This window comes from Danio rerio, chromosome 24, assembly GCF_052040795.2.
Source record: "Danio rerio strain M-AB ecotype USA chromosome 24, GRCz13ab, whole genome shotgun sequence".
Lineage (NCBI taxonomy): Eukaryota > Metazoa > Chordata > Actinopteri > Cypriniformes > Danionidae > Danio > Danio rerio.
The window spans coordinates 30,136,903-30,159,928 of record NC_141044.1 but is presented as its reverse complement, the minus strand read 5'-3'; the positions used below and the strand labels follow the sequence as shown (position 1 = coordinate 30,159,928).

At 35.3% G+C, this 23,026-nt stretch overlaps 1 protein-coding gene across 2 annotated transcripts in view; it reads left to right on the top strand.

Moving 5' to 3' along the window:
* The window catches only part of fndc3bb (fibronectin type III domain containing 3Bb), a 136,550-nt gene that overhangs the window by 51,788 nt on the left and 61,736 nt on the right, over positions 1 to 23,026 (top strand). For both annotated transcript variants that reach the window (XM_087309644.1, XM_087309645.1), the window contains exons 4-6: positions 13,628 to 13,704; positions 19,476 to 19,704; positions 22,120 to 22,401. In XM_087309644.1, the coding sequence (XP_087165770.1) occupies positions 13,628 to 13,704; positions 19,476 to 19,704; positions 22,120 to 22,401 (588 nt within the window). The remainder of the gene's footprint in view (positions 1 to 13,627; positions 13,705 to 19,475; positions 19,705 to 22,119; positions 22,402 to 23,026) is intronic.

Genomic DNA, 23,026 nt, shown 5'->3' with positions numbered 1-23,026 from the left:
TGATTAAATATTCATTCACATGTAGAAATGTTTGTTATAAACAGGTTTATTCATGTATCCATTTGTTATAAACAATACACATTTTTAATATTGTCAGGATAAATTTTTGTTACATACTATACTTATTTACATTGTCTGTCTGTAGAATAAACAAATATTTAGTATTTAAAAAAAATAGATATTTAAAAAATTATTCAGAAATGTATTTTATTTAAACATAAACAAACCGTTCTCAAATAAATGAATGAATGAATGAATGAATGAATGAATGAATGAATAAATGAATGAATGAATGATGAATGAATGAATGAATGAATAAATGAATGAATAATACAAGTAGTTTCGCTATTCCAAGTCAGCAGTCCACACTAAGCGAGAGGTCTCATTTCTACCTGTGGGACATTTTGTATTTACACTTTTAACAGAGTGCGTTTGTCTGTGTGTCTCAAGGCAATCTGCCAAGAATTCTGCAATAATTTTCATTAATGCGAATATAAACATTTCATAGTAAATATTTGGCATTTCCCCCTGTGATTCGAGTCTGTGTAAATCAACTGGGAAAGCAAAGCTCCACTGTTTCTTCTTTAACACCATTTGGAGTTACAACAAACTGACTTTGGCATCATATCTTGTTATGATTGCTGTTCAAGATGCCATTTTTTTTAACTAGCACTTGAATTAGGATAGATTGTGTTTAATTTTGGTCTGCGAGACAACACAATTACATTCTCCATGATCAACACTTGAGTAAACACTTGAGTGGCAGAAATTATTATTTTAAAATGTATATGTTTTTTATTTTACGTTTTCCCTCGTTGGATGGAGAGATGGTGTTTACAGCAGGAACAATGGGCCATGTGATCATAGACAGATGAAAACACAAACAAACCCTGTCGTGTATATACATAATCAGATGCACTGCAGGTCTGGAATTCTGCTGCTTTATCAGTTTGAAAGGAAAAGCTGAAGAAATACTGATGGAAGGCTCATGTTGTAGTGAATTTCTTTCAGCATGTCCCTGTCCTTGTTTTTATGAGCTCAAATATTGATTTTTCATTGTTATGGAGATCCTTGCTTATTTGTAATCAAGGATGTTTTACACCATCCTTTCTCACGTTTTATGCAAAAAAACAAAAATCAAGATGAAATGGAAATGTTTTGTTAATTTTTGTATGTTTTTGAAGGTATTCTCTATGTGCTTTTTGTAACTACACTGTAAAAATTTTAAGATCAATTAGTCCTGACGGAATACTGTATGTTGTCTGTCATTAGAACTTATTAAACTAAGGTAATGATGTTCTATCTTAATTTTATAAGTTACACAAACTGTTTTAAATCAATTTAACATATTATAAGTTCAATGGACTCAAAAGGTTAAATAAATATTTAAATAAAGATTTAATTCAACTTAAAAATTTAAGGTAACGTGTTTTTTTAAGTTTATAGAACTATGATAAGAATGTGTAGAACTTAGCTTAATTTTATTGAAGACATTTTTGACTAAATATTGTTTTCTATTGTCAACAATAATGACAATGTTCATATATTATTTATTAATATTTTAATTTCATTATTTTTATATATTTCTTTTATTTATCAATAATCATTTTAGCACCTACATTTAGACTTAAAGTTTTGAGTTAAGGCTACATTATTAATTTGAGTAAAATATTAGTCTTTTGTTTTATATGTATTTTTGTTTATTTTTTTATTTATAGGTTAGCATGCCCTTCTAACTTCTAAACTTCTGGCTGACTGAAGTTTTGTTTTAGTTTAACTTTAACTTGCATCAATCAAACTGATTAAAAATCTGAAGTTAAATTTTGTATAACTTAAATATAGTTTAAACCTGATTAACCTATTCAAATAGGTTAAATCAACATAAAAATGTGTTGTCTTGTCTTTTTGTAATAATTCTTTTAATTATAAATCTTTTTATTTTTTAGTGCAGAGAAATATTTGGAGGAAGAATAGATTTGTACAAATAGGTTTTTTGTTTTTAATGCACAATCATAGTATTTTTATTTAATGTATTAGTATTAACTTATTAAGACTTTAAACACTAGAGCTTTAAGATCTTTTTCATGAATACTAGTTTTTATTTTTAGTTTACTATCATGGTGTTTTTTATTTAATGTATTAGTATTTATTTATTTTACATGTATTAAAGATGTGGCAAAACTGAGCAGTTTGAGAGCTTTAAGAGCATTTTTCATAAATATTAGAGTTTGAATAGTAGGAGACCTGCTTAGAGCATGAAACAAAGGACATGTTCATGTGTTCTCGCTTGTGATTTTTCTCTCCTACAGAGAACTACAGTAAACACACACTCTCTCACTCAAAAACACAGATCAAATTTGCAAACCCTTGCAGAAAAAAAGCACTTCCTCTCTTCGCGGTCCTCAGATTGATGCAACACATTCCTTCCAGAAACATCCCTTTCTTATGCTCTTTTTCTGCCTGTCGTCTCCCTGTCTGGCCAAACTAGTCCTCCACAGTGAATTAGTGGATCTGACTTGGGAACTGATCGTTTGTGGAGCGCTGAACCTCTATTTCACTTCTTTGTGTCTATGTATAAGCACATGCACACACTGTCAATCACTGCTTCTGGAAAGAAGAAAGAAACCGAAAACGCAGCTTGGCAGCTTTTCCTCGAGAGTTTATCTGGAGCAAAAGCAGTGTAGACGTGCACGCACATGTACTGTAATGTGGCGATGTGTCAGCTACGTTTACACTAGTGTGTTTTAGTTATATTGTTGCATTTTAAAACAAAAATGCTACTCTGTTCTGTCTTGTCTAGACTACATTTCAGAAAAGGTCACTAAGGCTGCATTTACTGCACTGTTCAAGTGACTCAAATCCAATTTTTTTTTCCCATGTGACACAGATCGGATATGGCCCATGTACGTGCAAGCAGGAACAAATCACATGGATTCCGATTTACTCAGAATCAGATTCAGGCCTTGTTCATATGTGGAAATTTATTCAATATGAATCGGATCTGTATTCTCGTGTCTGCAGTGTAAGCAGGTAGATCAGATTTTCGCCTGTCACTGTTTCGCTCAGGCCACATCCTGAGCTGCTGATGGTCGTGGGGAGTGGAGAACATGAGTCTGATTCCAGCGACGCTCCAGGGACAGACGAGTCTTCGCTGAGGCCATCTTCCAGCCTAAACCACGGCGAATGAAGCTCTGCACAAGACTTTTGGCCAGCGGAGAAATTAAACTGGTCGTGCCCAACTGAGTCTGGTTCTCTCAAGGTTTTTTTTCTTCACTCCCATCAGGTGAAGTTTTTTTTCCCTCTCCGCTGTTGCCACTGCCTCGCATGGTTCAGGATTGGTAGAGCTACGCATCGATGAATTTGCTCTTCAGTGTTTGAACTCTCAGTAATGATTAAATCACACTGATCTGAGCTAAACTGAACTGAACTGAACTTAAACACTAAAACCTGAACCACACTGTTCCAGTTACTATGACCATTTATGTGAAGCTGCTTTGACACAATCTACATTGTAAAAGCGCTATACAAATAAAGCTGAATTGAAAAATTGAACTGTCACGCCATAGACATTAAGATGCCTAAAGTTTAAAAAAGCCTTTATATTAAAAGAGGATATACAAATGAGAACCTTTCTGTCATAAACTATAGTAAAACCGCTTGTCAAAAGTGAACAGTGAACAGATTACATACAGTAATAGAGAGAGGAGCACTCTTTAATTATCAGCTGTTAGTCAGCTTTTTATTTTTTTATTTTTCCTGGTCATTGCACCTTTGCAGTGCGCTGTGTAAATGCAGATGATTGGATACAAGTCACTTTTAAAAGATTATGTAAGCATTGGAATCGGATTTGATGGAATCATTGACCATCAAGATCTGCAGTGTAAATGCAGCCTAAATGGCTGAAATTGTAGCTAGGTAATAATAAAATAAACCTACAAATATTACATAAAACACAATTTATAATTGCATTAGTTATAAAGTATTGCTAATTTAACTCGAGAGAGAGAGAGAGAAAAAAAATCCTATAGGTAATTAAAGATAAAACCAGAAACTCGTATTTAGTGTTAAATTTAGCTTGGAGGAAAAGAAAAAGTTTAAGTTGGCAATAAATTTTAGCACCATATTTGTGAATATTAAGGATATTAGGTGAGTAATATCATTCAAAAATACATATAGAAAACCCAAATTATTTCCTCGTAAATTGTTAGAAAAACCAAGTTTAATGAGTGTAATGAGTAGGGTTAGGTACCGAAACCTCTGTAACCCGTATGTACCATACCGAATCAGCATATTCATTTCGGTGCCTTATTTTGGTGTCACTGGTGCTGCGATAAGGACGTAAAAAGCATCAAGGCGTATATCAAAGGCACAGATAGGTATGTGTTGTCATATCATCTCTAAACATCTAACTCTAAACAACTTTGAAGGATACGGACACCTTCTGCGTTTATTCTTGTAGCTTGAGCAACGCACGCACTTAGGCAATGCACACAATATAGAGCATCCGTTGAGCGATTTCCTTCAGTACGGCAAGTCAAAGACACGCATGATCACATTTAGCGAATTTGCTTAAACTAAGCATTCTAAAGTTGGCTACATTTTACAAACAAGGATTCTGACACAGCAATGTGCAGCAGATGCTTTACAATAGTTTAGTGTAAGAGGGAAAGCACATCAAACTTAATGAAACATTATGAGGGCGTATGGAATCAACTTAGGCAGGGGAATGCACTGTCTTCGACAGTTTGTGACATCATCTGACACTTTCACTCAGTACGTTTACTTAGACACCAGCATTCCAATTTTAATATGATTAAGACAATACTCTGATTAAGAGCTCATGGGCTATGAACGATATGTTGCAGATTAAAAGTGAAAGTGCCGAACTGCAGTTAAAGTCGACAAATTAAAAATGAAACACCCGAAATTACATGAAACTTCAGAGGAAAAGTGGATAGCGCAGTGACACAGTTAAGTTAATAGATGTACTATATCATGTAAAGCGTGATCATGAAAGGAACATTCAAAAGCAACCCATGTAAACACTGTAACCATATTATTGTCTTATTCAGATTAAGATAAATAATTAGATTACTGATGTCCTTGTAAAAGTAATCACAAACACCAAGCTTAGAAAAAAAGATATTCCTTGATTCTGATGACAGCCTTCTCACAGGTTAGTAGTAAGCTAATGTAATGTTAATAGCATTATGCAAATCTTAAATGTGTGCTAACAAACAAATGATCAAAAGAAATATATTAAAGCAATTCAATTCAAATATATAAAATATGAATTAAATACTTTCAACTTGAATTATATTGTTCAATTAAAATTAATTTTATTTATTTTTTTGTCAAATAAAATATTTTTCTAGAGTCATCCACCATAATTTTGTGGCTCAAAAAGTATCTGTTCAGTGTTCAGGCACCATTTTGGCACCGGTACCGTTTTAAAAGTATCGATTTAGCACAGATTTATCACTCCAAACTATACCCAACCCTACTAATGAGTGTAAAAAGCTTGAGTTACTTTACTTTAAAAAGTGTGTAAACCTACTGCCTTTAAAATCACCTATTAAAGTCACTTTAAATAGTCAGTAAACCTATTTTAAATAAAGTTTTTATAGACATAGTCTATATATAATAAATAATAATATACATAAATTATAATAATACATAAATAATAGTGACAGCTTAAAAAAAGATAATACATTACATTAAAAAAGTAAATAAATAAACTCCAATTTAAAGACAATAGCTACAACAAAGCCCCTGACAGCATTTCAAAATCAAGTAAAGCCCTCCTCACACTGAGATTTCAGCCATGATTCTGTCATCTGGGACAGACTTGGGAAATCTCAAAAGATTTCTGAAATCCTAGGCTAAAATAGGTGATCTTTGATCATTGGTTTCACATGTTGGCAGTCAGCTGCTTCGTGCCTGTTGCGATCAGATTTTTCCTCCGATGAAGTTCTGGCAGTGTCAGAAGATTTCAGACACTTTCCTGCAGTGTAACAAACAGCTGCAATGAGCGTCAATCCAAGAACCAGTAGGAGCTCTGAATTTGAAGACGCAATTCTTGCGACAATTCAAATGACCGTGGGTAAATGCCATGTTTTTTTTTCTTCCTGGTTTTAATATTGAGGCATGCTGTGCAAAATTGCCGCTACTGATTGTTTATGTTTACTGTGAGGAATTTTGGTGAAAGTGTCACAGATGGAGGACGTGAAACTCAGAGGGCATTTTCTTTCGTGTTTGGTTTCGTGTTTTGTTGGCCCTCATTGTCGTTCAGTCTGACTTTATGACAGCTGAGATCTTACAATGTGACATGGGAGCCATGTTCGTGCAGTCTGACATGCTACAATCATTCAGGATTATATAATTTTGCACAGTCGGCGCAATAGTCTAGTGGTTAAGGCGCTAACATATGGAGCAGTAGCACTTCAAGGCGTCTCGAGTTCGAAACCCGGCTCAAGAACATTTCCTTTCCCTACTCCCTCTCTCTCTCCCACTTCCCTTATTGTCTCATTTCTGTCCTATCAACTTAATAAAGGCAAAAAGCCCCAAAAAATAAATAAATAAAAAATCGCAGTTTGAGCCAGCCTTAAGTATGTTTTGATTAATGCTCAGGTCTGTTGGAAAATATCTGATTTAAACTGCAAATCTGAAGTCATGCGGCGTCATGCGTGAAGTTTGCATGTTCTTCCTGCGTTTGCGTGGGTTTCCTTCGGGGGCTCCGGTTTCCCCCACAGTCCAAAGACATGCGGTACGATAAATTGGGCTAAATTGTCCAGAGTGTATGAGTGTGTGTATGAATAAGTGTGTGTGTGGATGTTTCCCAGAGATGGGTTGCGACTGGAAGGGCATCCGCTGCGTAAAACGTCCTGGATAAGTTGGCGGTTCATTCCGCTGTGGCAACCCCGGATTAATAAAGGGACTAAGTCGAAAAGAAACTGAATGAATAAATGGATCTGCAGTCATTTTCTCAAATATATAAATATATTTTTGATTCAGTCTCTGTCCATTCAAAGTAGGTCATCCAGTTCACTGTAATTATCTTCCTAGCTGTTATTAATCATATATGTAGTGCAAATAAGTAAAACTTACAGAACTGATCAGGGGGGAAGTCATCAACCAAAAAAAATAATAAAATACTGGGTGCAATGGTATGTCATATCTTAAAACTTTACCAATCTCCCTTTTAACCTCCTGCCAATACACACCAAATATGTGACCCACCCCCCACTCTCTCCTGTATTGTGATAATTGTGTTGAACTATCGAATTTGGTGACCGCTAATGGAACTCTAAAGAACCTCATCTTCATCTTCCAGTCGAACTTCTTCCATATTTGACTGCTTATACCCTCATGACAATTCGTGCATGTTTGTTTACACAATTCATCCTCTATTAGTGTTTAACTCTAATTCCCAATTTCTTTTGATATAATAAGAGTCATTAAATTTATCCTGCATTAATTTTCTCTATATTGTAAATGGGCTACATGATTTTTAGTAGAACCATGTTCAATAATATCTACAAAATATTTTGGTTGGAGATCTTTTAACTATATCCTGTTGTTTATGGTTTGTGATATCATGTCACAGTTGTAAATATCTAAAGAAACTGAGTAAACCCATTGTAACTTGGAACTTTTAAGTTGCTGTTATTTTTTTATAACAATGCATGTAGTAGAGATACTAATAAATTAATGGGCAATGGGTTTGCTCACTTTAGATAAAGTCAACTAATCTACTTTTACAGTGTAGGTTTAGTGTGTGTTGGATATAAATATCTTGCCTATAGCTAAACGGGCATCTCTTATTTAAAAGGAATATGTTTATTTTCACACAATTTAGGCTAATTAGTTTTACATTGCAGATGTTTGTTTGACTGCAGACAACATCCTCAATTTAGCAGTGCCATGATATACTCTATTGTGTGCATGTATGAGATGCTCAGACACAATCGCAGGCTTCTTTGAACCTGATCGTGCGTGACTAAAAAGGGGTCTGAAGCATTTCCAATAGTCTGCATTTTTGTGGGTCTAAGACTCAAGTTGTGCATTTGAAAACGAAAGCGCACTATAGTGTAAACGTAGCCTGAGTGGACTTTCTGAAGTAGTCGGGGGGGAGAGCGGCTCTCTTGTGCACAAAGAGGGGTTTGTTCTGCTGAAGAGCCTCCTGAAAAGTCTGGCAGTCCCACAGATGAACCCCCATTTCCCAATATACACATCTGTCTGTTTCACTTCACGTTTTTGTTTTGTTTTGTCATTATTTTATTTTATTTTGTTTTATAATTGAATTTTGTATTTATCAGTGTTTTATTTGTTTTTATTATTTTATTCTGTTTTATTTGTTGTTATCCTTTTATTTTATTTGTTTTATTTTTATTATTTTATTTTTTATTTTTTTATCATTTTATTTGTTTTTATCGTTATTTTATTTTACTTGTTTTTATTATTTTGTTATTTTTTATTTTATTTGTTTTTATCATTTTATTTTTTTTGATATTTGTTTTTTGTTTTTTTCATTTATTTTAATTATTTATTTGTTTTTATTATTTTGTTTTGTCATTAATTTGTTTATCATTTAATTTTATTTGTTTTTGTCATTTTTTGTTTTTATCATTATTTAATTTTAATAGTTTTTATCATTTTTATTTTATTTGTTTTTATCATTCATTTTATTTTATTTGTTTTTACCTTTTTTAGAATATTTTTGTTTTTTTTCATTATTTTATTTTAGTTTTTTAGTTTTTTTGTTTGTTTTTATCGTTCTTTTATTTTTATAATTTTATTTTATTTGTTTTTATCATTTGATTTTGTTTTTATCATTTTTTTATTTTAATTCTTTTAAAATTATGCTGCATGGTGGCGCAGTGTTTGAACTTTCAGTAATGATTTAAATCACACTGAACTGAGCTAAACTGAACTGAACTGAACTTAAACACTAAAAACTGAACTACACTGTTCCAGTTACTATGACCATTTATGTGAAGCTGCTTTGACACAATCTACATTGTAAAAGCGCTATACAAATAAAGCTGAATTGAATTGAATTGAATTGGCGCAGTGGGTAGTTGGTTTCTGTGGGGAGTTTGCATGTTTCCTTTGGGTGCTCCGGTTTTCCCCACAAGTCCAAAGACGTGGTATAGGTGAATTGGGTAGGCTAAATTATCCGTATTGTATGAGTGTGAATGAGTGTGTATATGGATGTTTGCCAGTGAACATATGCTGGATAAGTTGACAGTTCATTCCACTGTGGCGACCTCAGATTAATAAAGGGACTAAGCTGTAAAGAAAATGAATGAATGTTTATAATTTCATTTTATTTTATTTGTTTTTATCATTACTTTTTATTAACTGGCTGATGATAAATATGCTTAAAAATCCAGGAGCAAGCTACAAAGATTTTTTTACACCTTTATCTATCTGTCAATTAAGTGATTACTGTGATCAAAATGACTGGAACTATCTGTGCATTAACCGATTTTAGCCAATCAAAGTCAAGAATTTCAACAGACCATTTAATAAATAACTATAAAATAGTAGTATACTGATTTCAGTGGAATATTGGTGTATTTTATATCAAAAGACATTGATTGAAATCAATACTTAAATAATAACAAAAAACCGAGGGCCAAACAGGCTTCATATGGAGTTATACAAGTGATATTTAAAGCAATATTTCTGACATCAGTAGTAAAAATCTAGTTTTCCCAATCTGTCTTTTTTAAAAAAGCTGTTTTTCTTTCCTTTCAGCCTTCACACCATCCATCTCTTCAACCTCTTCATTTGAAGTAGAGGAATGCTTGTGTTGTTCGCTTTCTTTTTTTTCTCATGCTCTCTCTCCCTCTCTCTCTCTTTTTCTCTCTCTCTGTGGGTCAAGGATAAAAGGGCCCTTCATATTAAGAGCCCGTGATACAATCCTATCACTCAGTCATGTCAGAATCCCCCACCTAAACCTCAATCCCAGCTCCTCCACTTTCACAGGAGGAAAAAATAGAAGGGGTTTGCAGCCACCTACCTGTGCGAGACCCTTTCCAAACACACACACGTGGTACAATCTGAATAGATTTTGTTGTGCTCTGTACACGTCGCCTCGCGAAAAGGTTATTTTAAGCCACCGTGCGTATACACTCGCAACCTGGTGAAACGACCCACACACATCACTATGTACACACACCCCTCCCTCGTCCCGTCTGCTCAAGAAACTCATGTGAAGCCCCTTCAATACAAGCACAAACAGGGTCTTATTCCAGCCTGCTAGCCGGAGAGATACTGACCCCCGCTATTGACTGATGGGGGAAGAAACTGTAAAATTCATCAGGGTGATTTACCTCGCCGGAGGTTCCTGCGGGTCTGGATGAGAGACGGCGATGTCTAAAACAGCTGGAGGCCCTCGGCAGCATGGGCCCCGGATGAGGGTCCACAGTTCGGGCAGCATCTGTGGGCTTTATATTTCGACAACAAACAGTCGGTGCGGTGGGTGGAGGGGTTTCATTCATCGGCGTCTCCCCTGAGAGTCATAACAGAAGAGGGTTTGTGTGCTGGCGGTGGCCCATTCTTCCTGTAGTGCACCAGTTGGACTTGATGGCTCAATTTTGACTGTGTTGACTGCGGTGAAGCCATAAACAATGCCTTAAACTGTTTGTTTAACCCAGTGATGTAGTACCAAACAGAGTTCAGAGGGACGGTGGGGAAAAAATCTGAATTACATTTTAAATAACCGTCCACCCTTATGCCATGGTCAAGATACCCGTTTGATATTATTGACATGGACAAGGTGCATTGTTTTGTTTGGCAGCAACCATCACTTTTTAAAACCTTAGTTTGCAGGTTTTAGCAGACAGGGGTTACAGCAGTGTGCTTCTGCTGCTGTAGCTCATCTGCTTTATGTTTTTAACATATCATACTTTCAGAGGTGCTTTTCAGCAGAATCATTGCTCCAGTTGGACCTGATGGCTCAATTTTGACTGTACTGACGGCGGTGAAGCCATAAACAATACCTTTAACTGTTTGTTTAACCCAGTGATGTAGTACCCAACAGAGTTTAGCGTGGTGGTGGGGTAAAAATCAGACAGTTTTAGAATTACTGGCCATTACGATTGCGATTACAATTTGAATAATTGTCCAGCCCTATGCCATGGTCAAGATACCTGTTTGATATTATTTAAGCTTTGTGACATGGACATGGTGTATTATCTTGTTTAACACTTACCTTAGTTGGCTGTTTTTAGCTGACAGGAGTTGCAGCAGTGTGCTCTTCTGCTGCTGTAACTCATCTGCTTCACGTTTTAACACATTATACTTTCAGAGATGCTTTTCTGCAGAACCATTGCTCCATTTGGACCTGATGCCTCAATTTTGACTGTGTTGACTGCAGTAAAGCCATAAAAGCACAATGCCTTAAACTGTTTGTTTAACCCAGTGATGTAGTAGCAAACAGAGTTCAGCGGGTGGTCGGGCAAAAATCTGATTCTATATTGTTTTAGAATTATTGGCCATTACGATTGTAATTTTAGATTTTGAATAATCGTCCATGCCATAGTCAAGATACCTGTTTGATATTATTTCAGCTTTGTGACATAGACATGGTGAATTATCTTGCTTTGCAGCAACCTTAGCTGTTTTAGCTGACAGGAGCTGCAGCAGTGTGCTCTTCTGCTGCTGTAGCTCATCTGCTTCAGGTTTCAACATGTTATACATTCAGAGGTGCTTTTCTGCAGGACCATTGCACCACTTGGACTTGATGGCCCAATTTCGACTGTGTTGACTGCAGTGAAGCCATAAACAATACCTTAAACTGTTTGTTTAACCCAGTGATGTAGTACCAAACAGAGTTTAGCGGAGTGGTGTGGCAAAAATCTTGATTATTTAGATATTATTTATAATTACTGGCCACTTTATTGGGTATGCCGTTCTAGTGCTAGACAGGTTGGACCCACTTTTGGCTTTTTAACTGCCTTAATTTGTTGTAGGATTAATTCAACAAGGTGCAAGAAACTTTCCTGAGAACCAATGCAGGAGATTTGTCAGATGGACAATCAAGATGTGAAGCTCTCATTTCTGCAGCACATCCCAAAGTTGCTCTTTTGCACTCATATCTATATGCCATTTAATTTAAATTGATGATGAAACGGTTTCCACATTTTAAGTGAAAATTGGATCGGATTTGGAAGTGGTATATTTAGAGGGTTGTCGTAAACAGGGGTCAAAGACTAGTTCTGGTAATGAAGATGAGACGCAGGAAATGGCCTCCATCATGTATCAATTGATATCTGGGCTGTTACACACTAGATACAACATAGAGACCCAGTAGTAGACAAGAATATTTGGGAGTGCAAATGTCTAGATGCCATTTGAGTACAAAAGTAACCCATTGCCATGGTAGGGCTGGGAGATTAATCAACGGCAAGTTGAGTGCAGTGTCGTAGTTCACTGATGAGCTAAGCCAAATTGATTTTAAATTCAAATTCGGTGGTAATGGCAACTGTTTGTCTAGCTTTTTCAACTTTACCACACAAAATAACATGGTTTTACAATCCCCTTTATGACGTCAGTTGAGTGTTTGAAATAAATTCTTATGTGAGATAATTCTGTAGTCATATGATTGTTAGTTGAGCTACATCAATGAAATTAGTTAAATCTTCTGTTTATTCAGCAACCGCTATGGGTATTTCCTGTGTTTTTTCCGTGTTTCTTCAGTTATTTGGCTTGTACTTGCTAGAGCACCCTCTGGCCTTTAGAGTTGATTTACTGCTGACCACACTGTTCTTCCCTGACAAGATGTGCTTGTCTCAATCACGTTTGCAGTTTTATTATGAATGATCTCCCAGCCCTATTAAATGGTCAAGATAACAGTTTGATACTATTTGAGTTTTGTGACATAGACTGGGTGCATTATCTTGTTTACCAGCACTTTTGTAACCTTAGTTAGCAGTTTTAGATGACAAGAGTTGCACCAGTTCTCTTCTGCTGCTGTAGCTCATCTGCTTCATGTTTCAACATGTTATACCTTCAGAGATGCTTTTCTGTAGTAAAATTGTTTTGCCAGTGTTTTTTTTATTCTTTACTGTTGATTTTTTTTAAGCTTAAACCAGTCTTGCCTTTTCATCTGACCTCTGGCATAAGTACAAAATGAGACCAAAAATACAGCCCCTTAATATCAAATATTAAAATTTTTTATGAACAATCCACTGTAAACTCTCAGTAGATCAGCATTTTCTGAAATTCATGTTAGCCATCTCATAATCTAAGATTCCCAATTTGCCTTCTCCCCATCCAGGTGCTCAGTTTAATCTTTACCAGATTGTCTTGACCACGTTTACAACATTTGATTGGCTGATTAGCTAATGAGTGTTAGTGGATTGTATAAGTTAGACATACTATATACCAAGCTTTAAATATGCTTTGGGTGGTAATGTAGTTCACCTATTGTGACGCTACAATGATTATCTATTGTACATGCCATATAACTAACGCATTCCTGTTTCTCTACCGTTTTCTTGTAGTCCCTGGAATTTTCTTTGCTCAGCCCTGCATTACGTGATGGAATGAGGGGGTGGAGTCAGCTTTGTGTTTCTCTTTGATTGACGCCATTCTTCTCTTTTTTTTTCTGCCTTAGGGCCTGCTGAGGTTCCCATGATGTCACCAAACGGCTCCATTCCACCAATCCACGTTCCTCCTGGCTACGTCTCTCAGGTAACCAGCAGGAATGGGCCAGTCCTGTGCATCTGGGTGGCAAAAGCTCTCTTTTTACAATGAGAATGCGATTGCAGCCCTGACAGGAGAAATATCCCTTTCTGAGAAACACACTCACAGAGTATACAACCGAACAAACAACTGAGCCACAAGCAGCAAACTCAAAAGTTGTCCGTCTTTACTGAACTGTGTCAAGCTAAAGTTTACTAAAGGTCAGCTGCGGTGACATTTCAGTAGAAAGGTCAAAAAACTTCAGCGGAGAGGGCAGGAGAAAGAGTTTGATTTGTGGGTGTAATAAATCAGTGGGGGGTTATAATGGCACAAAGGTCACTTGTGTAAATATGATCTATTAGTGCATTCCACCCGAATGTGAGGGGCAGGACTGGTCCATGTTTGTTGGGCCGCCCGTTTCTTTGTCTCTTTTAACTTTCCAGCAAGATGGAAACTTTTTAGCTGAAGTGCATCAAAATGAAGTGATAATAATGCCCATTTGCTGTGTAATTGTTGCTGGTTCCACAGAAAATGATGGGAAATGGGTTTTATTGCACAAGCACGTGGCCTCATAAACGGATGTTTTTTCCCATCATTTATTTTACTTCTACTAAAGACTATAGAGTACACAAGATAGGTCACTCTTATAGTTTTGAAAAGAGAAAAATGTTGCGGTCAATATGGTGAATGAAGTCCTGCCTATTAGTACAGGAGTCAATCATCAATCATTATAGACTGATAGTGTCTCTGGGGGAAAAGCTCGAACGAGATGTGTGCTTTTACGACACTTTGGTGGTCAACAAACAAACTGGAATAAAAGCAAATACTTGCTTCACAGACATAAGGAATGTATCAAAATAATGATTGAAATCTGTGCTATTAAATTAACTGAGTGCACTTGAAAACAAACGTTTTTTAGTTTTGTAATCTGTATGAAATAAAGCACGAGGTACAGTCCATCCTGTCAAATGCACATCACATGACAGCAACTAGTCAAATGCCTCACAAACACGTAAACAAAGAGTAGCTGTCATTTTTGGGGGAAGATTCGCCATCAAGACCATGTTGTGGATTACTTCTGAAGATAAGGTTTGTGTCGTGATCTCGTTTCTTTTGAGTGTGTATGCGCATTAGCTTGGGCAACCTGTAAATATGGCAATTCTGTTTGATTCAGATGTTTAGAAACTAAACTTAAAAGACAATTGTAGTTTAATTTCATCCGTGATGCCAAATATGTAATGTAATCTAAAGCTTGGCAAACAGTTTTGAAGAATTTGATGATTCACCATTCAGACAGAATGCCCGAGCATACTGCCTGAGAGGCTTTTTAAAGATGGCCGCCCAGTTAAATGATTGCCTTAAAGGGACTTTGCTTCTACGCAAAAAAAAAAAAAAGCTGCAAATGTATTATTTAAATGATTCATTATTCAAAAATATAGGACCAGTAAGTAGGTCTGACACAATAATCAATATATCGACTTCGCGCACAACTCATGGACATGACCTCAGTCATTTTTGCTAATGCAATATATATCGCCCATACATAATAAAACAATTATAGACGCCTTTCAGCTGATTGTGCAACATCTCCGTCTCTATCATAGCTGCCGGTGTCGGTATGGTGAAAAATAAAACACTGTAGTATTTACTATAAATTACTATAGTGCATTTTCATGTGGGTGTCAGACAACTGAAAATAGATCTGGTAGCAGACATCGCAGCCTCAGTTACTTTTTACCTTCCACTTTTTTTGTTAACATATATTATTTATTTAGGATATGCGTTTTCTGATTCTACTACCTAATTATTAAATTACTAAAATAACTATAATTGAATGAAGTATTTCTAAGAATAAAATATGATTTGTTCTTTGCAAGAGTAAACTTGCATTGTGATGATATTATATTCAGTAATTCTGGCATAATATAACGAGTGGCATAAAATGGTCTTAAAATGACAGTAATATCATTTAACGCAATATATTTTGGTGCAATATATCATACAACAAAAAATAGATATTATGACAGGCCTACCAGCAAATTATTTTGATGCTTATTAAATATTGATATTTAATGCATATCAAAAGATCTGATCTGGCTTTATTTTTTGATAGGAAACACTGATTCCGCTGATATTTGATTAACTCACTATTTGAACCAGGACTATCTTGATTTCCCAGGTCTTGCAGAGCAGATCTTTGTTTTCCATTTAAAATCTTTTTTTATTTATTTTTTTAATATACAAAGTTAATTTTCTGCTGTCGTCACTGTATTGACCACAACTTTTAACTGGGTTGACTTCAGGATTTGAGGTCAGTGAGTTGGTTTCTCCCAAGCGAGCTGAACAGAATCTTCATCTTCCATGCACACATTCCTCCACTGGAATGCATTTGATTCCCGTTCCATTAAAAAGGCCTTGTTTACTTTTGCATTCCTGCCCTTTGTTTAAAGTGGCACCGAACGTCTGTGGTTGCCTCGTAACTGCCGGCACGTTGGATTTGGAGACGGCCTGTATTATTTGTCGAGTCGAGCACTAATGGGACTAGCTTGAGAATTGTTTAGAGCTGCTTGATTCTGGATTATTTTTTGTTTAATATAGATCACAGTTCTTCCATGATTCTCCTATGGTTCTGATAACTTAGACAACTTAACTAAATAATATGCGGTATACAAACATGTTTTGTTAAGTTCATTATTTTGAATTAATTTTGAACACTGTTAATCCAAAATACAGTTTTGTTTTATAGAATAGGGATAACCCCCCTCCCCAACAAACATTCAAGGTGGCACTGCGGCTCAGTGGTTTGCACTGTCCACTCACAGCAAGAATGTTGCTTGTGTAAAACATGCGGTGCAAGTGAATTGAATAAACAAAGGGTGCTTTCACACCTGTAGATCACTGGTTTTGTTCTGAAACAAGGATTAAATTGATGCAATGTTTATTTTTGTTCTTGGTGCTGTTCACTTTCACACGACAAAGTTTCTAAACAGACCAAAATAGTAAAATAGTTAAAAGTGATGTGCAAGTGAACTCTCCTCACGTTGGTCGGAGTTAAAGGGTTTATTTTTCAGTCACCAAAGATATGATAATGAGAAATGAGATATTATAAGCGAAAAGGTGCGATTTCAATTTGAATGGTGACACCCACAGACATCGTCACCAGATCATGAAGCAGATCAAGGTTAATCTTTCTTTCGAGATGTTATTATGACCCTAAAATGTAGGAAAAAATGTCAGATTCTAATTTCGGTCAATAATCCTAACAGATAAATGACAGTTAATATTTCATCATGCTTTCACTTTCGTATTCGACATGAAATGCGCATTTACTTGGTAGGAATGATGACATCTCACCCTACTTATAAGTCATTAAGCTGTATATATGTCTGTTATTCATAATACACTCTGATATGGCCTGGTTCATTAGTTTTGTTGGATCATGTTGCTTTATCACTTCAGTTGATCCAATTCACGGTTCGTTTTGATCAAGCGGAAACCTGGTGATGTTGGTGTGGATCAGAATGTGATTGCTTAATTTACATATGATGGGGGAAATGCACCAGGTTCCGAAACATGCATCTAGTTGTGAAAGCACCCTAAATTGTCCTTAGTGTATGTGTGTGTAAATGTGAGTGTATGGGTGTTTCCCAGTACTGGGATGTGGCTGGAAGGGCATCCGTTGTGTAAAACATATGCTGGAATAGTTGGCGGGTTATCCCGCTCTGGTGACCTCTGGTAAATAAGGGACGGAAGGAAAATGAATGAATGTCAAAAGAAAATTAATGATTTGTCGAAGGTATAATATACATATGCAAATCCCAATCATTTATAATTAAAATTTTGAGGGTATTTAAAACAAGATTAGGGTTGCCAACTTTGCCATTATAAAATTAAGGACAAAACTGAAAATGATGTGTATTTTTTTTTGTGTGTGTTTTTTTTTATTCAGATTCCTATGCTGTATCTTAAATTTTTAAGTAAAATAAAACTAAAATTATATGGTGATAATCCATAAAGAAAATACCATCTAAACATTTCTGAAAGCTATTATTTGCAGCAAAATACTAAATATTTTCTTCGGTTTTCTTCGGTCATCACAAACAGTGAGCTGTTCTGTCTGTCACAGTAGCCGATTCATGTTTCTGAAATCATGCATATCACAGAACATCATGGAAATTCAGAAGTATGAAATGAAGGAATGCCAATATTTGCTTAACTGGTTTACATTAGTACCGAATATATTGTGTTTTTCTATAAGTGCTTGTGTATGTGCTGTCAGTATAGTGTATACATTGTCAGTCTTCACCTTCTCTTTTTCCTTGCTTAATGCTTCGCTGAATGGAGTTTGTATGCAAGTCTGGAAAAAAGATCACGGCCCAATTCCAATTCTACCCCTTCTTTCCATTTCCCCCTACTCTTCTGTTTTACATGTTCACATGAAGGGGTTGTGGTGTCCCAATTGTCTTTTGGTTGAAGTTGCTGGGGTAAAGCAAAGGGCCGTACAGCCTTCCAAATAAACAAACAAAATTTTGCAGGACCACACTACAAAGAAGGGGTATGCAAAATGTCTCTGAATAAAGCAGCAACATGCCTGACCACTAATGTAAAAAAAGGGAAAAAAATATTAATAATATTTATTAATAAATTAATAAAAATAAGCATCTGGTTTATTATGTTAATAACAGCAGTTATTTTATGGCTATGATCTTTGAGAGAGCACTCACAGTATGCTATATAAACCATGCCCGGGTGCGTTTTCTGGTTTGTTTGACAAGTGTGAGTGCTCTGAATCATGCCCAGGCGTGGTTTAGTTGGCCTGTGTTACACTTTTACTCTATAAAGAGGCACACTGGATCACAGGAGTTATCAAAACCACATATTTATTTACAATATTTACATTTAAAAGGAACTAGAAACAAAACTCAACAAGAACATCCAAAAGCTGACAGGGGTGTTTTGCAATGTAATACCGGACAAGGGACTAAACAAACTCAGGGGTATTAATGCAAGGCACACGGATGCATGTTGCAACTGGAGGTCAACTACTATATATAATAACTTTATCTAAAAGCTTTTAGTTACTAGTTAATTAGTTCAAGTTATTAGTAACTAATAAAGTTATGGTAGCTAATGACCTTATAGCTTTTCTGATTTTGGTTGTAATGCAATAACCTTTGAACAAGCTGCTTTGAAACGATAACTATTGTGAAAACCTCTAAACAAATAAACTTGAATTGAGTTAAAGGGATAGTTCAGAAAATCATTTACTTAGTCTTCACTTGTTCTAAACCTGTTTGAGTTTCTTTCTTCTGTTGTACGCAAAGGAAAATTTTCTGAAAAATGTTTTTGAAAAACAGCCATTGATGTCCATAGTTGATTGTGTTCCTACTATGGATGTCAACATCCGCTTTTCCCCCCAGCATTCTTCAAAATATCTGCTTTTGTTCAGAAGAAGGAAAGTCATAAATGTTTAGAAATGAAACATGTGACGAAATGAGGAAAAAGATATTGTGGGTGACTGTCTCTTTATTTTAAATTGATTTATTTTTGTCTCTTTAATTTGTTCAATTATTTTTAACAATGTACGGGAATTCTTATTATTTTATTAATTTTCCTTCAGCTTCGTCTGTAATTTATTAGAGGTCACCACAGCGGAATGAACTGCCAACTACTCTGACATGTCTTTTTTCACAGTGGATGCTCTTGTATGGGAATGTTGGCAATTTTTATTGAAACTGCAATCTTTTATGAAATATTGTTTGTTTTATTTATGTTTTCAGGTTCTGGAGGACAACACCGGCGTGCGGAGGGTTGTCGTCACACCTCATTCTGAATGTTATCCTCCCAGTTACTCTCCAGCTTTATCCCCCAGTCACCACATTCATCCTCCATACCTGACGCACCCTCACTTTATCCCGGCCTCACACACGTCATACTATCCTCCGGTCAGCCCCGGTGACGTGCCACACCAGTTTTACCAACATCGGCTTCCACCCATATACCCAGAAGGTAAAGCTTCAGATGTAAAAGCTCTTGGTCTTATTCAGCTAGTTCAGCATACTTTAGTGAGGATGGGCTGCTGTGTCTTTGTGTCAAAGCTTAACTGTGTGCTAAACAAGCACAACATGAAAGTGAAATACCACACAAAGCTATAAAAACAACAAGCTGTCCAGACCTACACTGTCAGAGAACAGTAGGGACACGTTTGAGGGAAGGTTTCTCATCGTTATATAGATTTTTGATTATGTACTGAATTTTATTTATTTATTTATTTTTTTTTTTGTAGATTAATGTAACGTGTACACCATTTATAAAATGTAATATTATGTTTCTTAATTGTTATTTTATATAAATTATTATATTTTAATGTATAGAGTATAAGCATATAAACTTATGTATTTTTGCCCTTTTTTCTACAGTATTTAGTCTTTACAAAACTAGCATTTCCTTTTAATGCAAGAAAAACATTTTAAATTGATTTTAAAGAGGATTTTACCATTTCCAGATGTGAAAAGCTCTCGGGTAAAAAAAATGTTCCTTACAAATGTATTTTTTTCGCGTGTTAGCACACTACTGTAATCCCCACGTAAGTCTAACTGCACTCTCATAGCGAGGAATTGAAAACAAAACCTTCCTAGCAGCACATTTGTAAATGCAGCACTGACGACCCATGTCTCTGAACAATTCTTATTCTTCCACTTCTTTTAATTACGGTTGGCAAAAACGTGGCGTCTCTCTGTCGTCTGAACACTGTAACAGGTAAAAACTTTAAAGTTATTATGCATATTAATGAAGTTGCACCTCATACACAATAGAGCTCATTGATTGGCGGTCTGGAAAGACTTGAAAGCCTTTCTCATGAATTAATGCTGAAAAGATGCTCATGTTGTACCTGCTGATACTGACATCCAGTCTACACACTGGAATACACACAAGCACCTAATCGCCGTGATGTCGCTTAAAAAAAATTCAAACCGGAAGAACAAATTTGCTCAAAGTCAAATACTCAAAAACAAACAATTTTCACTTTTTTTTTGTAAAATATATGTGTCCCTATAGTGTTTTTAGCAGCGTTGTGCTCATATAGGAGTCAGCATCTCAAAAAAAATGTGTTTTGGTGTTTTGTGACCATTTAAAGATATTGTATTTTATAATATTTGTTTAATATATAATAATTTAATAATAATTTAATAATTTCTGTAATATAATTTGTTGTTTTGTAATTATATAAACGTATCTAATTGTGGTGTAATATATACTTTTTGTACTAAAATTTTAAGCTACAAAATTTAAGTTAATATTAATTAAGTATTAATAAGGTAAATAAGTTTGAAAGAAAAGAAAATTGTGTTTGTGTGAGTGTGTGCGTGCGTGTACAGTGGGGGAAATAAGTATTGAACACTTCACCATTTTTCTCAGAAAACATATTTCTAAAGGTGCTGTTGACTTGAAATTTTTACCAGATGTTGGTATCACCCAAAGAAATCCATATATGCTAAGTAAACAATATTAGTTAGTTTACAAATGAAGTTATGTGCAATAAAATGAAATGACACAGGGAAAAAGTATTGAACACATAAATAAAGGGAGGTGTAGCAGGGCAGTGAAAGCCCAGACAGCAGCTGAACTCTCTCAGTAGTTCTTCAGCAACCCTCCTCATTGTAAATGAATATTAGCTGCTTCAGTCCAACATCTACATTAGCAGGATTATGTAGATAAAACCAGCGTGGACATTTCAGCAAGACAATGATCCAAAACATTGCCAAGAAAACTCAAATATTTTCAGAGAAAGAAAATCAAGCTATGGAATGGCCCAGCCAATCTCCTGACTTGTATTCAATAGAAAATACAAACTAAAGATCAGATTTGACTGACGAAACTCACAGAACTATCAAGATTTTTACACTGTCAAAATCTGTGAAAAAAAATGTCACCTGAGCAATGCGTGGTTTCATTCTCTATATGAGAAGCATCTTTAAGCTGCCATCACCAAAACAGCCTTTTATAAAAAGTATTAAATGCAAGTAGTTCAGTACATTCTCCTTGTGTCATTTCATTGTTATTACATACAACAATTGTTTCAGATTTTTTCTCTGGCTATATTTTTATGTTTGTATTGTTTGGGTTTTTACCAAAATCTGGATCAATTCCATGTTAACAGCTTCTTTAGAATATTTTTCCCCGAAAAAAAAAAAAAAAAAAAAAAACATGACCTGTCGAATACTTTTTTTAACCCACTATATATATATATATATATATATATATATATATATATATATATATATATATATATATATATATATAAATGTATGTATATATGTGTGTGTGTGTGTGTGTGTGTGTGTACACAGTGTAGCACTTTTTGCTTTGTTACACATCTACTATTATTTCCGTCATGTAATTATGATCTGTGTCTCATCTTAGAGATCATCCCGCTATACAACGTCTCCACTTTCATGGGACATGAGGAGTACTGCAAACCTCCACCCAAGAAGCTGAAGCAGCCTGTGGAGCGCACGCCTCTCAGTCAGATGAACATCCCAGTGTCCAACAGCTACAAAAACAGCACAACAACCACCGCTAATGGCTACGGCAAGAGTCACGGTAGCCCTGGAGGAGGAGGAGGAGTAGGAGGAAGCCCGGGCAACAAGAGGCCAGAGAGAAGAGCCAGAGGAAGCCCGAAACACACAGACACCGAAACACAAGGTGAGCACCCTCAAAAAAACATCACTAAATTTAAAAAAAAAATAGTTCACTTAAAAATGAAAATTGTCATAATTTACTCTTTTTCCATGTGCTTACAAACTTGTATTTCCTTTCTGCATTGACTATTTTTTTCTTCCTTCTGTGGATGTCAATGGCTACCAATCCTCAAAAATCTTCAAAATATGTTTCTCGGTATTCCATAGAAAAAGAAAAGTCATAAGTTTGGAACCCCATAAGGGCATGTAAATTGTAAGTTTTAATTTTAAGTAGAGCTGGGATAAATTCATCAAGCTTATTTCATTAATCCAAAACGAATTATTGATATAATGTATGTGTATACTGTACTGTGTATTTATAATGTATACATAAATACACACATGCATCCATATATTTATGATTTTTTTTTTATTAATATTTAAATATTAAATATAAATGTATATGATATAAATTTTGTATAAATTTAAATATCTATGTAACAAAATTGTTGTTTGTATTGTTTGTTTCTATATATGTGTGTGTGTCCCATATACATTTCAATACATTTATTTTGAGTGTGATTATTTGTGATTATTCTTTGTCCAGCACTAATTTTTACTTGACCTATTCCTACATGTTCTTCAATATC